Source organism: Copidosoma floridanum, unplaced genomic scaffold, assembly GCF_036245765.1.
Source record: "Copidosoma floridanum isolate Cflo_tuat_1 unplaced genomic scaffold, Cflo_Japanese_pri ptg000011l, whole genome shotgun sequence".
NCBI classification, from domain to species: domain Eukaryota; kingdom Metazoa; phylum Arthropoda; class Insecta; order Hymenoptera; family Encyrtidae; genus Copidosoma; species Copidosoma floridanum.
In genome coordinates this window covers 13,241,604-13,259,909 of record NW_028321888.1, presented here as the reverse complement: position 1 = coordinate 13,259,909, position 18,306 = coordinate 13,241,604, and the positions used below count along the sequence as shown (strand labels likewise).

Below are 18,306 nucleotides of genomic sequence, written 5' to 3'. Positions count from 1 at the left end.
TTCTTCCACTCTTGTTTGAGCTCGAATAAGGTGTTGTTGCAACAAGGTGTTAGATTAATTGTGCGATTAAAACGCCGTAAATCAGAGACTCGGGTGAAGACGCCCACTGATCGTGGCCATTCTTGTAAGATGGGTTTGTTGGGACTTTTTTTTGTTGAATTTTCTGCTAAAAGTAGATGGAAGATGTCGAAGAGGCTTTTGTTTGGAATATGGTGAGCGTTTACTCGTCAGCTAATGATAAAACAGGTTGAATGTTTCTTATACTTACAAATGTTATTTATCTCTGGGGATTTGATAAAACAGTGATACTTAATTTTCTTCCATTTGAATTTTCAACGATTATGTTGGTCGTTAAAAAAAAAAGATAAAACAAAATAAAAATAAAAATACAATAAATTTGCGTACTTCCACATACCTTTTTGTTTATATTGTATTGCAACATTTTATCTTTATGTTACCAGTTATTTGATACAAGATACACTTTTTTTAAATCATTTAAATAAAAACTTCTCGAGATGTTAAATATACAACGAAAAGAAAAATTTCTTTTAACAAACTAAGCACCAATCACTGACAAGCAAAACTAACTTTCAGAGCACAATACTTAATACTTAAAATCGTGTAAGATTAATTTGATTAACATCAATTATTTAGAGTATTAATTTTCTCACTTGTCAAATGGATAACATTTAAAAAAACTCACATTCTTCGTACAACATGATAGATGTACTTCATAATAAATGGAATGAGTAATGACTGTCATCAAACATAATCTTAGGCATAGCTGCTTCACAGGAGTGCTTTATATTTTTTCCAAAACAAAAAAAGTAATCAATATATTTATGAAGCCATGTAAATATGTTATCTCAGAAAGTTTGTGTAAAATAAGGCTCTTTAAATAATAACTTCGTTTTTATATCACTACTGACAATTTCAAATCCAAGAAATTTCGTCAAGGTAAAAAAATTTTCCACCCTCAAATTGTATGAAATTAAAAAAATTTTTTTTAATTTTTTTGTGGATTTATACGCAGTAAAAAGAAAATATAGATCTCAAGAAAATGAAACTTTTAAAATGAAGGCCAAAAAACCGTTACTGTAACAACTTTTATGTATTCTTTCGAACCTTCTGGGGACTCAAAAAAATTTTTTCAGATATGAAATAAAAAATTATTATTTCTGTCACATCTTATACATACAGTTTTCATAAACCTATGTAAATGATAAAAAAAATATATATATCTCACTGAAGTACAACTTTTTTGTGATTAATTTTTGTTTAAATTACAGTCCTCGTAGTCTATAAAAAAAAAAAAAAAACATTTTAAAACGGTAAAATAAGATGTTTTTGTCCATTACCATGTGAAGTTGGAATTATACTACAAAACTGTGACTCTAAAAGTCTCAGATCTTGAAAAACAGAAATTTTTCATGTTTTAATGTATGCCTTTTAAACTTACTTCATACTCTGTAGAGAAAAGAAAATGTTTACAAGAAAAGTTAAAAACCGATATAATAGTGCTGATATTATTCAATCAAAAAAAAATTTTCAACCTCACTTTTTTCTCAGGTAAAAAATGTGTTAGTTGTGCCTTAGATGTAAGAATTTAATTTTTCTCTTAAATGTAACTACTAATTTATGTATAGTGTAGGATTAGTTGTGAGTTGCGGTACAAGTCTCATGTGAACAGATTAATTTTTCCATATAAATTTGTATTAAAACAAATTTTTATGCAAGAAAAGAAACAAAATTCTTATATTTTTAAAGATTTATTTTAATAAAGTTATAAAACAAAAATTAAGTTATAAAACTATGGCAAGAGTAAATTTCAGAATAACATAAAAAAGTAAGCTTTTTTTTTCACAAAAACTTAGTACCTTATAATAATAGCCAGTGAAGTAGAAAAATTATTAATTACCACGTTGTTATCATGGTGACCTAAGTTTTTCGTTAACAAATTACACAAGTATCTGGTCAAATGGTTTCTTCAGCAATTTCTCAAGTATCTGAGCAAGCACTGACTTGAGTTTTTACTTAAGTATATACTTAAGTTTAAGTATTTACTTAAGTAGTAACCCAAGTATTAACTTAAGACATTACTTAATTAATTATTATGACAACTACTCAACTGTTTTCTCAAGCATTAACTTAATCATTAGATTGAGCGATAAAAGACGGTTGACATGGAGACGTGCACAATGTCAGGGACTACATGCAAAAGTTGAATAGTGAGCTACGCACGAGTATTCCTGCTCCCTTTCGAATAAATGTATGAGCACATTCCTTTTTCTTACTTGAAACAATGCAAGTATAATGTACGTGAAAGCTTGTCTTATTTTCGTATGGTATACATAAGTAGGTTCGTGGATTGTAGGTCAAGCGCCACAATGACAACGACAACGCCGATGATTGCAACGATCGCAATACACATCTCGTTTCATCGAAGACGATGTGGTGGCTCCCACGTGCATCCCGTGCCGGTATACAAACACAACAATGTACGTTTATATTTTTGTGCATCTATTTCTCGTGCTACGTGTAATGTGTGTACATGTGCGCTCGATAAACAAGTAATCGTTGCCGTCTTTGTTGAACCCCGGTCCGCGTGTATGATGCTCGTTTTTGCTTTCGCCTCCTGGTACTCTGCGTTGTCATCGACTCTGGGGATCCTTTTTCTCGGAACGAATGGAGGAAGGGGAAAAAAGGATTCGTTAAAAAAAGAAAATGCGGTAACTCCGAGTGCGCCCGCGACAGCGTGTCGCCTTGTCCATCCCAGCGCCAAAGCGCCGCCACGACCTACTTGCGTCGTTTTGTTGCTAGTCCTGAAACTTTTGTGAGGAAGCTATGCCCAAGAAAAATTTTGGATGTATGGCGCTTTTATACGAAAATTGTCATTTAGAGTACTCCCTATACGTGATTTTAATAAGATGTTGTGGATTAGGACTCGTTTCTCCAAGACTCTTGGGCTCTGGTATTAACTTTGAGATTTTACCTAACAGATTGTCTGATGCTGGGAAACTGTCACGAGTTATTAAATATTTTATTTACAAAGTTTATGAATTAAAACGATGAAATAATATATCACTTTCTTTAGAATAGCAAGATTATGGCATTAGCGTGATTATGAAAAAAAAGATAAAAAAAAAGAAAAAGTTGATTAAACTCTGATAACCATCAAATTTACAGTTTCTTCATGAAAAATAAATTGTTGGATATATTAATTATATATAAATTATTTGCATACACAAATAACGCTACTCTAATAAGAAACTTGGAATGTTACATCATTGGCTATTCCTAAATTACTTCTCACGTTTTGGCACAAAAAGTAAAAAGTTGGTGTTGAAAGTTGAAATTACATATGTTTGTTCATAAGATCATAGTGAATGTTATTATACAATATTTTTTTCACGTAAAAAGAAGGCCATATATAAAATTACTTGTTAAACGGCTAAATAACTCAAACACTTGCAATATATAGTTTTCATAAAATTCGTACAAGTTAATAATGTATATGTATTGGTAAATTAAAAAAAGCGGTATTCCATAAAGCCTATGTTTAAAAACAATGGGTCTAATTATTTTGCGTCTGAACTTTTTTTAAACGGTGTAAACCAATTTTCACTAACTGCATTTTTGAGATCGAGTCAAAAAACTTTTTTGCGTGCCTATAAGGTTGAAAAAACAGGCCAAAATGTCATTATACCACAACGTAAAGTATTTAAAATTTCTTATTTTTTGCGGCTTCTGGTGTCTAGACGTTGATTTTTTAATTTTCTAAGTTTTCTACTAGTTTGAACCTTGTATAACTTAAAAGAAATTATTTAAAAATCCTAAACATTCAATTGAAAAAAATCTCAACTAGGGCGTGAAAATATCGCAGTTCTTACGAAATAAATTACATATACATGTGTAATATTTCAGATACGTGGTATACATAGGTGGGATATTAGATCGTTTTTTTTGGCCCCACTTTTTCACTAATAAATTACTGAAGAACGTTTTTTTTAGCAGTATTGATTAATTTTTTATTTATAATATTCAGAATCATTATAAGCTGAAAAAAATTTGTGATGATTAAAAAATATACTAAATCAGTGGGAAACTTACGGTGTATATTTTCGTATTTTTTAATTAAGATTAAATGTCTTCTTACATGTAATATACATATTACAGTCAGTAATTTTGAGGTACCTTCAACGACATCTGTCCAAAGACTTTAGTACTTTTCGCTCCATCGATAGTCAGATTCATATGGTACATCGGTACAACCATTAAGTATATTTTGGATGTTTTAGAATGATTTTACCACTTTGATCATACTGATTAATAAAATTCTAAATTTTTATCATGCATCAAGGTAATTTATTTCATCAATAGACAGCGTTAACATATTTTACACCACGAAATATTAGATTATCAACGTTATTAGTTTACTACTGATGAAAGGAACCCACTTTAATTATTTTTTTACATTGTTAATCGTTTTTAAAATGGAACTACCCCTTTCTATTGCTTTTTGTTAAACTAAACGTGGTATAAAGTCTTTTGTACGTATTTAATGTCTTAATCCTTATAACTTCAATTGCAGTTTACATAACTTAAGATTAAGTGTAAGGTTTTCCTAAAGATGTCGGTAGCAAGCCATTTCAAATATTTTAAATTTATGTGACGTAAAATAAAATTTAGTTTGGAAATCTTAAATTTTCTGTTTGAACAAATATACGTTAGGGTTACTTTTTACAGTTATTTTGTAAATAAATGTTTGTTCAAAAACAGTATGATTATTTACTTAAGGTAAGGAATAACAATAATAAAATTGATTTCATTATTACATATCAATGAAATCATCATAAAAATAATTTGCACCCTGAAAATTATGAAACTGAAAAGAGTAAAAAAAGTGACACCGTTAACAAGTATGTGCTAAGGAAAAGCGTTGCTGGGCACACTTATCAGTCACAACAAATATCAGCTCGTTGCTACGGACGCAGAATAGTGACTCAAGGTGCACTTGCCGTATAATTATTAAGAGTTTTAGTATCGATGGTTGACAGTTTCATTCATATAAATATATATCGTTACTTATAATGTAGTTTATTCGTTTGAAGTTGTCGTAGATTTGTGAGAAACTACAGGTCGTTCTGGTATTAAGTCATAGGTAATTGAAAAAGTACAGGTAAATAAATAATGAACTTTTTAGAAAATTCGTGTAAGAGACAATTTGTTTCGGTTCTAAGTCGTACTATTACATGGATAATAACGTTAAAATTAATGAATCTTTATATTTAACATTTTCTTAGAAAAAATAATAATAGAAATTAGTATCATAAATCATAGTTTTAAAAAGACATTTGTTTATGAAGGTTATAAAAAATGCAGTCCAGAAGATCTTCACGAGAGTCAAATAAATCACGATCACACAGAAAAAACAAGGATGTATCAAACGAAATTGAAACTTTGTCAAGTCAAAATCTTGCTGATGATTCACCTGATTATTCATTAGGATCACAAAAGGTATCGTTTTGTATTTGTACTAAAACTTACGATTTATACTTTTCCATGCACTAGCTGGAGAATTCTTGTATATTACAAGGCTTGATAATTTTTTTTAAATGTTTAACTGAAACTTTAATTTAACATTTAAAATACTTAAGCTAATAAAAGATGTATAGAGTATTTTGAAACATAAAGTATTATAAATGGATATGAAACAACCATAAATCATAAAATAATTATAAACAATAAAAGTATTAAAGAGCGATATTTTATGATGTAACAAACCAAAATTATTTCGATAAATCTCGTTACAACCAAAATTGTATTTAATAAGTATTATTAAATAAAATTTTACTTTTTATTAAAATAATTTCGTGAACAACAAACGTATTTTAAAATAAGGGTTACACAATAAAGCAAAATGTAGTTTAAAAATTCCTAATATTCGATAACCACTGACAAATTTCACTAAATATTTTAATACAGTTCTTAACAATTGTATGGATATGTAAAAAATTAAATTTACTAGATCGATATAAACCGATCCAAAGCCTACCCCTTTACTTTTTGAACTATTTTTATAAATATTTAAATAGTTCTTTCAATCATTGAATATTTTATCGTAGCTCTCACAATTATGATTTATTTTCTTAAAGCTCATCATTAAATATCTTACGTTTATAATAATAATAATAAAATGTATGACATCTACAAATAAGTCTTAGAATCTACAAAAACTTACAAATACTGCAGCCCAACGTTCTTACTTTTATTGTATTAAAATATGATTGAAAAATTATTGATTTAGAAATACTGTTCTTAAAAGTGCCTAGTATAATTGCACGAGATATTATCAAATATTTTTTTGCAATTATGTTTGATAAAAAAAATTAGATTTTAATTTTAAATGTATTAAACACAACAATAACAAATTTTTTATAATTCTTAGAGAATAACTACATCAGGGTCATTTCAAGATGACATTTCCGTGCAGTGCCGCAAGAAACCCAACACTGAAATATTGTACTCTTAGATAAAAATATTTTAACGAAACAGCTGGTTAGATTTTATAAGGAACTTGAAAACGTTGTGTGGATTTAATATAATCACTTTATTTTTATCAAGTCTTTACATTACCAACCTTAATAAAAACCGTAAAATTTAAGTAAAATCGTATTGTTTTTGAACTTAACAGGTGTTCGGCAACCTTGATAGCTCAGTACAATGAGAAAAATTTCTGTTTTAAATAATTTTAAGCTTACATTTGAAATATAAAGTTATATCAAATACTTTTGAAATGCCTAGACTAGAAGGTCGTCACATTCCGCGAAAAAGGATAGAAAGACGGACGACGATACCGAAGATTATTTTTCAGATATTGGACGTAGAAAAGAGATATTCAATAAGAAAAAGGCCAAATCGTCGGAATCAAAGGAGGACAGTACTGAAGATATATTGTCCGACGAAGCACACTCGAACAAAGAGAGGAGTAGTAAGCCCGGTCGCAAAAAAGCTAGAAAGAACAGAAAATCCACGAGAATGAGTGAGAGCAATTCTCACGAAAGTATTGGGGATAGAGAGTCGTCGTCTAAAAAGGACAGCGCAAAAGGAAGAAGGACAAAACATCAGCTGCAAAAAGAAACTGGTAATTATACTACGTAACGAGATATGCATACTTATTCAACCAGGACTATAGAATTAATTGTTCTAAATGAAAAGACCAAAGCAATACATTTGTAACTGCACTACTTTATAAAGGATAAACTTGAAAAATATAATAACTTTTTCTAGTACAAACATAACTTTGCAACTGAAATACGTGATCAAATTTAAATTAAATTCTTTAGTGCTACTAAATAATTCTAAGGTAGTGAGCTTCCCACCAAAGCATAAAACTTTGATGTTATGAAAGAACTTTAGATTCAGATTTGTTTTTAACATCTCGAAAATAACATAACTGACTCTTTGAAACTGTTACGTCTCTTAATTTATTATATTAAAGATCCTGTAAAATTCGTTTTTTAACTATGAGAGTTTTTATTTTGTAAACCGTTTTCATTCAACTATGATGTCCTCTAAAAAACGATAGAGACTAAGAGAGGAAGAGAGAGATCATTAGGAAAATTGTTGAAGTAAAAGTGTTTGTTCTTCCAGAAAAAGCTAATGAACTTCCCATCACCGAGATCCTGAAAAAAGCTCAGCAGCAACGCACCAAATATGAAGAGCCGACACCTCTACCAGAGCTCACAGCCAGCACGGTTTATGTACAGGACATGAATGGCTTCAGTGCAATTAAAATACAAGACAAACATTCAAGACATGGTTCCAAGTCGATGCCGTTGTCATCCAGTGCTAGACCGGTCGAGGTGGCGATCGTTTTTCAAAAAATCTGGCGTTCCGGGGGCTTCATATTTCAAGGACTGCTTGGAGGAATGGCCATGTTGCATTTGATTTTTGTGAGGGTTTCTCAGGAGAAAACAATTTTTTGCAATAATCAATCATCAAAGTTTTATGTTTCTGAAATAGAATCCTTTCTGTTTTCTTTAGATGGAGACTTACTTCAAAAATTCGGAAAAGATTGTTGGTGGTTACTCGCAGCTGGTGGAGATTTATGGAAGTTGTTTTTCATTCCTCATTGCCATGTGCCTCATTTCTGTATTTGACAGGTAAGAGATGAATATTTTTGATGATGGAGTTTTCAATTTTTTAAAGTGGTTATCGTACGTGCATCGTATTTTTTCTGTTTCCAGGTTTGATTTGGCTCACACGGGAAAAAAACATTTTCGTCAAATATTTCAGTACCACTTAAAATCAATTTTAGCTTTTCCATTGTATATCGCAGCTTTCTCTTTACATCAAGCAACTTCAAAAGTGGACGACAAACTGACGCTGCTGCTCTACAATTCCAGTAACTACACTTATCCTTATAACGACGTTACCGTAAGTTCTATACTGTCTTCTTTAATATGACTGAGCAACCTCATTCTTTTAATCAAAGAAAATTTTTTAACCTCCATTCCGTTGAATTTTTTCTTATGAATAAAAAAATATAAGTTAATGGAAAATAATATTTTGTGAAATCAATTTTTTTTTTCAATTACAAATTTCTTCTTTATTTCTAGGAAATATTTTATTGAATCGACTAAATTTTTTTTAATTAAAAGAAAATATTTAGTGTAAAATTCTCTGATTCAAAGAATTGATTTACTTAGTGTAGTTACTCTGTATGAAAAATATTAGGCCCTTGAGTATTTAAAGTATCTCCAAACTGAAACTCGCAAAAAGATTTTTATAAAAACTGACATTGGACCCAACTACCAAATTCACAAAAATCTTATTTTCATAGATTTCACGAAATAAAGAGAAATTTTTGTTTTAATTTACAATATCGTTAATTGTCTAATTCTCATATTTATTTATAAAACGTTAAAAAATCAGTTCCTAAAAATAATACAATAGATTCACATGAAAAATCAATTTTCGATTATTTAAGAGTTTAAAATTCACATATAGAATGGCGAATTTCGCACTTTCTTTAGCAAATTTCCAAATCGTCAACTTATTTTTTATATGTAATGTCAAAACTTTTTAAATGAATTACATGGAAAATTTGTTCAAATTTTTGTACATCACAATAGATTAGTAGAGGAAAAATTAAAAAATTTATGTTTTGTAAAACCTAACCACAGGCATTAATTATGATCAATTGGTTTTTTGCGAAGTCTCAGATTGGGTGTCACTGTAAAAAGACTTCTAGTATCGGTACCTTTATCCTTATTATAAAGCGATATTTTCTTGAGATAGTTAAGTATGTATCAATTTTTTTCCGGACCAAAAAAAACACTTATTACCATGTACCTTATGAAACGACAATTATCTCTTGATAGAAGATCAACGAAGGCATTGGAATTGGTGAGCTTAAAACCTGGCAAAGAATGACTCTATTGAAAGACGTAGTAGCCGTGCTTGGCTGGACATTCATATCGCTTGGTAATCGCGAGGATATGCTTTTAGAGCATCTCAAGGACATGTCCAAGTACGAGGATGATGCAGACTGACCCGTGTGATTACCGTAGACGGTTAGGTTTAGCAGAAAATGTTCAATATACTACAAAATACTAATCAAATTTAACTGCCATTTGTCAATATTTTAATAAATTATGTGACTCAAACTTATACATTACTTTTTTATGTACTTAAAATAGAAGTCTCTTTGTTGTTGTCTTTGTGTTGTTTTTATCTTTACTTTTAGAATGTTACAGAAAAATTTATCCATCATCTACAAATAATTGAAAGAATACAAAGGTAAAGGACTATTATTTATCCTTGAAATACACCTTTTTCTTGCTAGTTGTAGAATTTTTCTTACGTTTCATGGAGTGCGATAATGCATCCAACCTTTTTTTCTCCTTTTCTAAAAAACTTCGGTCATGGCCTTCGATTTTCAAGCGATCATTTAAAATCTGTTCATCAATTCAAATTAATTCAAATCAATCAATACACTTTAATGAACAGCGTATTTTAATTTGTATATTAAACAAATAATAAACGTACTTCTTTAAGACCCGATATGTTGCTTTCTAAACGAGACAGTTGTTCTTTTAAATCCATATTAAACTTCTGAAAAGAAAACCTACTGCAGCAACTTCAAATTTCTATCACTGCAATAATATCAAGCTATATATAGGGATAAGGAACTGTTATGAAAGAGACTTTGCTAGCCTTGATAAACGAGTGTTATGAATCTTTGGTTAGCTCAAAATACGGTTTGGATTGTCATTGTTTGGAATGGTTACTGTTTATTGTTCTTGTATGTTCATAACAAATTTTTAAAATATTCGTTTATGTGCGCCATGGAGTTTTAACCAAAAAAATTTAATGCGACAGCTAAGATCTTTATGGAAATATATTTAATAGGGTAACAGAGTTTTTATTTTATTATTGATTAAGAGCCAAAATAAGGGAGAAAATGAATTAGATGCCAATATTGTTAATTATTTTTTAATCATAACAGAATAGGAATTGATATGTACATACTGTCTCTAAGTACTAAATAATAAATGATTCATTTCATATACTTCAATATGTGTATGATAGTATCCGTGTAATATCATGATAAATATAATAACAGTAAGAATAAGAATGATAGTAACAAAATACGTATCAACTTTCTCATAGGATTTATTAGGCACGCCGAACTACTCGTAGCAATTTACATAATTGTTTCATAAAAATTTAATACAAAAGCTTTGAAAATTCTTATCAATTAATTATAAAAAATTTCATAATTTCGTATTACTACAAAAACGGTGATGGAACTTGAAATAATTATTGGAGTACTATAACATTTGAATTCGAGTGACAATAAAATTGATCGGATAAAAGTATTTTTGATTTTTTCTCTCGCATCTGCCATTAATTGGACATTGACTCGTTGACTACAACTAAACAAATGTGCTAGAATAATAATTCGCATAATTTTTCAAGGCACTGTGTGCAGTTTTTTTTTTTTTTATAGCTTATTACACGCTGTCGTTAAATTTTGACATGGAGAATTTTTACATGCATACATTAAAATCGAGCATTTGTCAAAAATGCTTTACTCTTTGTACATGATTATGTTAGTATCAAATGTAAAAAAGGTACTGGCAAAGGTTACGGTTCCGTATCTATTTTTCTCACGTCGATCCATTGAAGTAGGAATCATAGTTCAGTTATTCATATTTTTCACAGAAATTAGTCCATAGTGTACATAAAAAAATTAGAGCAGTTTTCAAAAAATAAGGAAACTTTTCAAAATTTATGTTTCTGTTGTGCTGATTTTCTAGTAATCATTTTTCTTCGCTAAATCTAATTGACTAGTGCGGACATCCATAGACAATTCAATGGCTTTTAATCGTATTCAAACTTTGCCCACTCCATAGTCAGTACCAACATTTTTATAACTCTTTGTTATACAAATAAATGGTAGTACAAGTTTGTTTACAAAAATTAGGCAGTTTCAATTTTTAGTTACGTCTCGTATACGACTAAAACACTCTTTTTCTGTAATTTCACTGACATTTTTTAAAAACTTGCGTAACAGTTACAAAGCGTATATCTTTAGAATGAAGAAACATACCCCAGGCAGTATCAGGTTCGTTATAAAAAAAGCCCTCGTACAGTTTGATAGGCTGTGATCTCACTAGGTAAAAGTAATTTTATTTATCTTCAAATTCTAAAATAACGTTGAACAATTACCCTTTACTTTAGTATAAACATATTATTTTTTACACTAATTCGTATCGATTTGTTGCTTCTTCGGCTAAACATTATGCAGTTTATTTTCATTCACGATATTATATATTTTTCTTACACCAGACGTACAGTAAAAAGTTCGGTAGAACTGATTTGCTTAAGAAAATACTCTCAAGTTTTTTTAAAACTTTGGTCTCTTCGTATATATATTTTTTATTCTCTAACGATATACATCCATAAATAGTTTTGCTACATTATTTACAAAGAAACTAAAAAAGCTGCTTTCGATGTTAACCTCAATAGATTTTTGATAAAAGACAAAGCCATGTAAAATATAGGAGAGGAGAGCAATACGTATACCATTGCCACATCTAAAACTACAGTCTTACACATAAAAAATGCTCGTACTAAAACCGAATCAATACAAGCAAATTATAATGTTCTCGAAACCACTAGTGACTTTTACCTTCGATGGCATATTCGTTCAATAAATAGATAAATAATTTTACAAACTTGTCAATACGGTTGACACTGGGTTATCCATCGAAACAAAGCAACCCAGAATCAACTAATCTTGCAAAAATGTATACACATACATGCGCTTGTACGTATGCCTATTCGTACGTGAACAAAAGTAGTAGCACGATTTCATTTGGCTCTCAGTCCCCGAATGAGCGAGTAATCTAGAGGGACCGAGAGGAATCGCACTACTACCTGGCGTTCTATCAGGCGGGCTCCTGAGGGTAGCGGCACCAGGAGTGCCCGTTGTTGTTCGCCTCGGCGTGAAGCAACTCTCAGTCGTCGAAGTCGTGCCTGAGCTTAATGTAGAGGCAGGAGCCGAGCACGATGCCGAACACTTCGAGGACGCACAGGCCGAGGCCGATCGCGCCCAGGATTATCAGGTGATCCTTCGTCGTTTCGATGAACTTGTAGATGCAGCCCTGGGAAAGCGAGGGGTGGGAGTTTTAGTCCTTGTTATGAAGTTTTTTGAGAGAAGAATTCAAAATAAGAAGAAGTTATAAGTAGCTACTTATTCGAATGTTATTAAATTCTATATTTAGTTCGTAAACGGGCGATGACAACCCATTAAACTATATCAGAGGAAAAGCTCATGTGTCATTATTCTTGCAGTCTTCAATAAAAAATACGGTAAATAACCCAATACGGTAGACCGTTTCTTAAAATATAGTTAAATAACTTTTAACAATAAATGATAAAAGTGTTGCAAGGTTCCTAATTTAAATTATGTTATTGGGTGTCACCAGCTGATATATTTAAGATCCACTATTAAAAGATTTATGAGGAATAAAATAAGGATTTTGTTCAATCATTATGACTTAAAAGTGCAGTATGATAATTAAAATTTATTACTGTATATTGTATGTTTGACGGATGGTCTCGTTTTCCACATAGGTAGCTAGGTGTCTTGCAGCAACTGTCCGGTACTAGGCTACCATTCTTTTGCACTTCTTCGTCCTTGTACCATTCGCTTAGTAACCAGTCCTCAAATCTCACAGCTCCGCAGCATTTGAACTGTAAAAGTGGATCACTTAGTTGTTTTGACCTAAAGTCGGTTCAGTTTCTTACTGTTTTCTGTTAAGACATGTACTTTAATTGTACAAAAATAATAGTGTTTCAAATAATTTTTATAAATATAATGCTCAGTATAATTGTACCAGAGTGTCTACAAAAATAAAAGTATCAAACGTAGTGAGTAATTTAAGAAAATTATTTAAGCTCAAATACGTAAATTCATTACAGAATAGTGGCAAATAAAAGCCATGACGACACATTTTTAATCCATCAATTTTTGTGAATTAATTACAATTTAAAATTTTCAGGTTTTTCAACATTTTTCAAGTGACAAAACATATTTATTATTTTTAAACATGTTTTTTGAATGGTCATCCACGTGATTTCATAAAAAGGTTTATAACACTTTGTTCATCATGTAAATAAGTATAAGACTAGTAGTAGGTCAAACACGTATAATGTGTCAAAACTTAAAAATCTCAATTTCTCTACATACTTATAATTCAAAAAACTGACTTACTTCTTTCTGCATTTGATCAATTGCAACAGTTTCTTTCGACCTTAAGGAATAAGTATCAAGGAAAGTGCGATTCAAATTCATTCTTAGCTCTGGCCCAACCTGTTCTTCGTATAGACGAGCCAAAACACCAACTCCAGCTTCCAATACGAAAACACTCATGACAACGAAAATGTACTGCAAAAAAGTAAGACAAAACTTTTATCACTTAAATTCATCAAATTTGTATGAAAGATGTGATCATACTTGAAATAGTTTGGGTTTTCTGTGTGTAACATGCTGCTATTGTATTAAAAGAAATCAACAATTTTTTTTTAATTTACTGAATTTCTATAGTAGCTATCTCTGTAAAGTGTCCATAATACTTTTAGGCTAATATAAATATTTGACTTAAAACTATCTTAACTAACTATTTTAAAAAACTGGACGGTTGAATTTGTAATACAACACTATTATGATGTTTAAAATTTTTATAATTCCTTATGGTTCTAATACATCAATTAGTTCTAAGCTCAAGATCTATTTTATTTTAACTATACTTTATTGGGTAATGTAACGTGCTGTAGGAATAAGTAAAAAATTTTTATAAAATTTCTTTACTTACCACGAGTATAACGCATCTGTTCTCGGAGGTGACACCACCGCAGCCCAGCCAGCTCCCTATAATAGCGAGTCCACCCGCAGCTACAAGTGCATATGCCAAAATTGGATACGTTGAGGTTGTCATCAGCGATATATAACTATGCTTCGCCACCACAGTCCAAATGCCGATTCCACCCACGACCAAGCCTGATAACTGAAATACAAATCAAAGTTTTATTCTATTAATTAAACTAATCGTTTTTACAAGAATTTTATTGTAAAACATATTATTTTTGAGGATGCAAATAATATTAAAATCATCAAATTCGTTAAATAACAGTGAATTAAAAATATTTTTAATAATTTGCAAATAAATCCCTATGTTTTAAGTTTTCAGCTTAAAAAAAAATTATTATGAATATCATCTACTTATGCTAATTAGAAAAAAATAACAAAAAAAACTTTATCCTCCCCCATAACAAAAAATTGAATTGAGTGATCTTAGAATTTATTTTTACTAAGAAGTTTTGGACCAATAAATCGACACCTACGTTATAAAGCTCAGGAGCTTTACAAAATAAACCATGAAAGATCACGAGATGACAAAAATAAAACAAAAAATTCAAAAAAAATTTTTAAAATTAAAAGAAACAAACCAGGAAGTATAAATGGGTCATGGGACCCACGGTAAGAAGTTCTTTAAATATGAAATAAGTATGAAGAGAAACAATTTTTCAGGTAAGAAGGGGTTCGCGAGACCCATAAGAAGAACGAAGCTCTATAAAGATAAGTACTGCATTCATGTAGTTAACTAAAACAAAACCTTAAAAATTTAGTTCAGTACTCACGATAGTGTGAGTACGTCATGCAGAAATAAGTCGTGCAGAAACACAGTACTCACGAAGTTCAACTATCGTGAATACTGAACTAAATGTTCTTATTTTTTTTTATTCGTTTTTCAAGTTTTTGTTTCAGTGAATTACATGAATGCAGTACTTAGTTTTATAGAGCTTTGTTCTTCCTATGGGTCTGGTGACCCCCTTGTTACCTGAGAAGTTGTGTGTCTTTATACTCATGTCATGTTTATGACCCATTTATACCCCCTGGTTTGTTTCTTTTAATTTGTTTTTTTTTTAATTTCTTATTTTATTTTTTTTCATACTTTATTTCATTATTTTTTCATACTTCATGTTATTACTTTCTTTTTCATTTTTTTGCATTTCCTTCTTTTCATTTCATTTTTTATTTTTCTATTTAACCTTGTTTTTTTTTAATTCCCTTTTTATTTTATTTTTTTTTTATTCCATTGAATTTATTTATGTCTTTTTTTATTTTATTTCATTTTAAATTCATGTTTCATTTCATTAATTAAAAAAAAAATTTTTTTCTCAATTTTTTTTTTTGCAATTGTATAGCCAATTAAGACAATTTTCGTTTTATTTTTATATAATTACTTAATGTTATGTTGCCATTATTTGTTTATCAAATTCAAAATAAGCGCCCTTAAATACCATTAAAATGATATGTTACTCCAAATATAAATAATATGTAATGATCTTACATAATTTTTTTATTATTGATTTGATAATTTACTGTATTAATATGATTATGTGACATTGTAACATAATTTGTTTGTCGAATTCGAAATAAGCCCCTTAAAAAACCACGGTCTTCAACTCTATTGTATATGTTTATTTTAATAATTTTTTTATTCATTAAATAATTTATTTATAACAGTAATTATTAGCATTATTTAAATGCAAAAGAAACATCAGGTTAGAAAAAAATCGGTTGGTATTTTATGCATCAAATGCATAATATACTAATATTTAATGCGTAATAACACGCGTTATTTGATTTAATGTACATAATCATATTTATGCTAATTTAATTTTTTGTTTTTTTAAATTTACTATTAAGAAAAAAATTTTTTTTCATAAGCAAGAGACTTCTAGTAAGCAACTTCCGTTTTATAGAAATCTGTCGTTTTTAAAATAAGCCATCAAGCACGCTATATAAGAAATAATTAAATAAATAATTGATCATAAGTTGAATGTATAATCAGTGAACGCATATGAAAATAAAATATTATAGTTACGAACCACACGATAAGAACAAGAAACCGAGTTTGTGCAGACGGCAGCGATCGTAGCAAAGTGGGTAAAATACTGGACGAATATGTGGAAGGTCGAGGGCTCACATCTCTTAGCTAGAGAGTGTTTTTTTTTTTTAGAAATTGTAAAAGAAAAAAATTCAAAGTCAAATAAAAGTTATTGGTGGGGAAAAACAAAATTAAAAACTAATTGCTTGGGAGTGTGAAGGTGAATGGTGGGCAAAGGTGTGCAAGAGAGTAGCGCGGCACGGTTGGCAGATATATGGTGGGGTGAGGGGAAGTGTGTAGGGAACTGATGGTGAGTGGGATGGGGTGAGGGGGAAACTTAGGAGGTAGTGACTTCCGGTAAGCCACTTCCGTTTCATCAAATCTGTCGGTTTTAAAATTCCAGTCCTCCAAGTATGCGACATAAAGAACTTCGTTCTAAAAATTGGGTTAAAATCATACGGTACAAAGTAAATATTGCTCAATAGTGATATACGTAACAATCACACAGTGTGATAACATGGCACTAGCTAATGGCATCGATAACAAGCATAATGTTGTAACGACACTGCTGGAGTTAACTTGTATAGGAGTCGGGTATACAATGTTTTATACTGTTTTTTGTGCAAAAAGTGTGTATTTTTTACATGACATAACGAAAAGCTCATTTCGAACCTGCAAGTACTCCGTATCATGTAGTTTTATTTGAATACTACAATGCTAGAGAAAAAAGTTATCTACCCTAAATAATTTACGAAGTCAGCTAACGTTTCCAAATCACAAATAACCATCTATTACATAACAATCAATGCTCTGCTCGATTTTCAATCAACTATACTTTATCGAAATGCTAATCATATCCGTGGGCTTTTGGATATAGCAACAGCAGCAGCAACAGCACTGGCAGCGATTACGCCTACGCAAAAAAGGCACAAGTCAAACGAGAGAGGGACAGGGGGGGGGGGATAAAGAGCTAAAGAAAGCGAGCAAAACGGATGGTTTCGCTCTTTTTTTCTGTCCGAGAATCGAGCACGTAACGAGCAAGGTAGAGCCGATGAAGCCCGCTAACTCGCTCGCTCTCCCAGAGATGGTTAATGAGGCCGCAAGACGCGAATTTATGGCGCCTCCCGCGCGCACGTCCACCGTACGTTGGACGGCCGCGCCTCTTTTTGCGCTAAGACTCGCATCATTTAGGCTCGACTCTGGACCTGCCCCCCCCCCTTTTACCCTGTCTCATTTCAAGTCGGCTTTTAATTAAGTTTTTCAGTGGATATGGCTTCATTGGAGACGGACCTTTTTAAAGGTAACTGCGCACGTGCTCGCACAGTAGATACGACCGGCTTAGTTGGGATAATTAAATGAATTCGTACCGTAAAACTTGTGAAAAGGAAGAAAAAATAGTGTTATGGTTAAAAAAAATGTTTTACAATTGCTGGAGATAGAGTAATGGAAGTACTTCATTATTAATAACAGAAAACTATTATTGAGGTAGGCTGTTATCCGTATCAAGATTACTCAGCACATACCATCAATAAAAATATTGAAGTAGCTGTAAACAAGTATCAGTCACGGTAGAGTAGTTATCGTGCCAATCCTTCATCAAATAATGGCCCTGGTCAATCTTTTGGCGAAGTTACTCAATTGGTTTGGTAATTTCGATGTATCAGAACACTGTACATACAGAATCAAGAAAATGACTGGCTTGCTCGGGCTTGATTGCACTTTTGATAATAGCAAAGGTTTCATCGTTCTCTAAGAAAAAGGTCTAATATTTTATTCATAGAGATAATATGACGATAAAATTCAAAAACTTTATTTAATGTAGGATAGTTTTTATCCT

At 30.8% G+C, this 18,306-nt stretch overlaps 2 protein-coding genes across 2 annotated transcripts in view; one reads left to right on the top strand and one right to left on the bottom strand.

Annotated features, from left to right (window-relative positions):
- Nucleotides 1–2,387: 2,387 nt before the first annotated feature.
- Nucleotides 2,388–9,557, top strand: LOC106643880 (uncharacterized). Its single transcript, XM_089589991.1, has 6 exons — nucleotides 2,388–2,480; nucleotides 6,805–7,144; nucleotides 7,654–7,955; nucleotides 8,047–8,165; nucleotides 8,250–8,439; nucleotides 9,387–9,557. The coding sequence occupies exons 1-6, from the start codon at nucleotides 2,388–2,390 to the stop codon at nucleotides 9,555–9,557; spliced, it is 1,215 nt and encodes a 404-aa protein (XP_089446117.1).
- Nucleotides 9,558–10,664: 1,107 nt separating this feature from the next.
- The window catches only part of LOC106643886 (CD151 antigen), a 183,610-nt gene continuing 175,968 nt past the window's right edge, over nucleotides 10,665–18,306 (bottom strand). The window contains exons 5-8 of the mRNA XM_014359177.2: nucleotides 14,391–14,582; nucleotides 13,790–13,963; nucleotides 13,108–13,269; nucleotides 10,665–12,677 (exon numbers count right to left, since the gene is read on the bottom strand). Of these exons, the coding sequence (XP_014214663.2) occupies nucleotides 12,531–12,677; nucleotides 13,108–13,269; nucleotides 13,790–13,963; nucleotides 14,391–14,582 (675 nt within the window). The 3' untranslated portion in view covers nucleotides 10,665–12,530. The remainder of the gene's footprint in view (nucleotides 12,678–13,107; nucleotides 13,270–13,789; nucleotides 13,964–14,390; nucleotides 14,583–18,306) is intronic.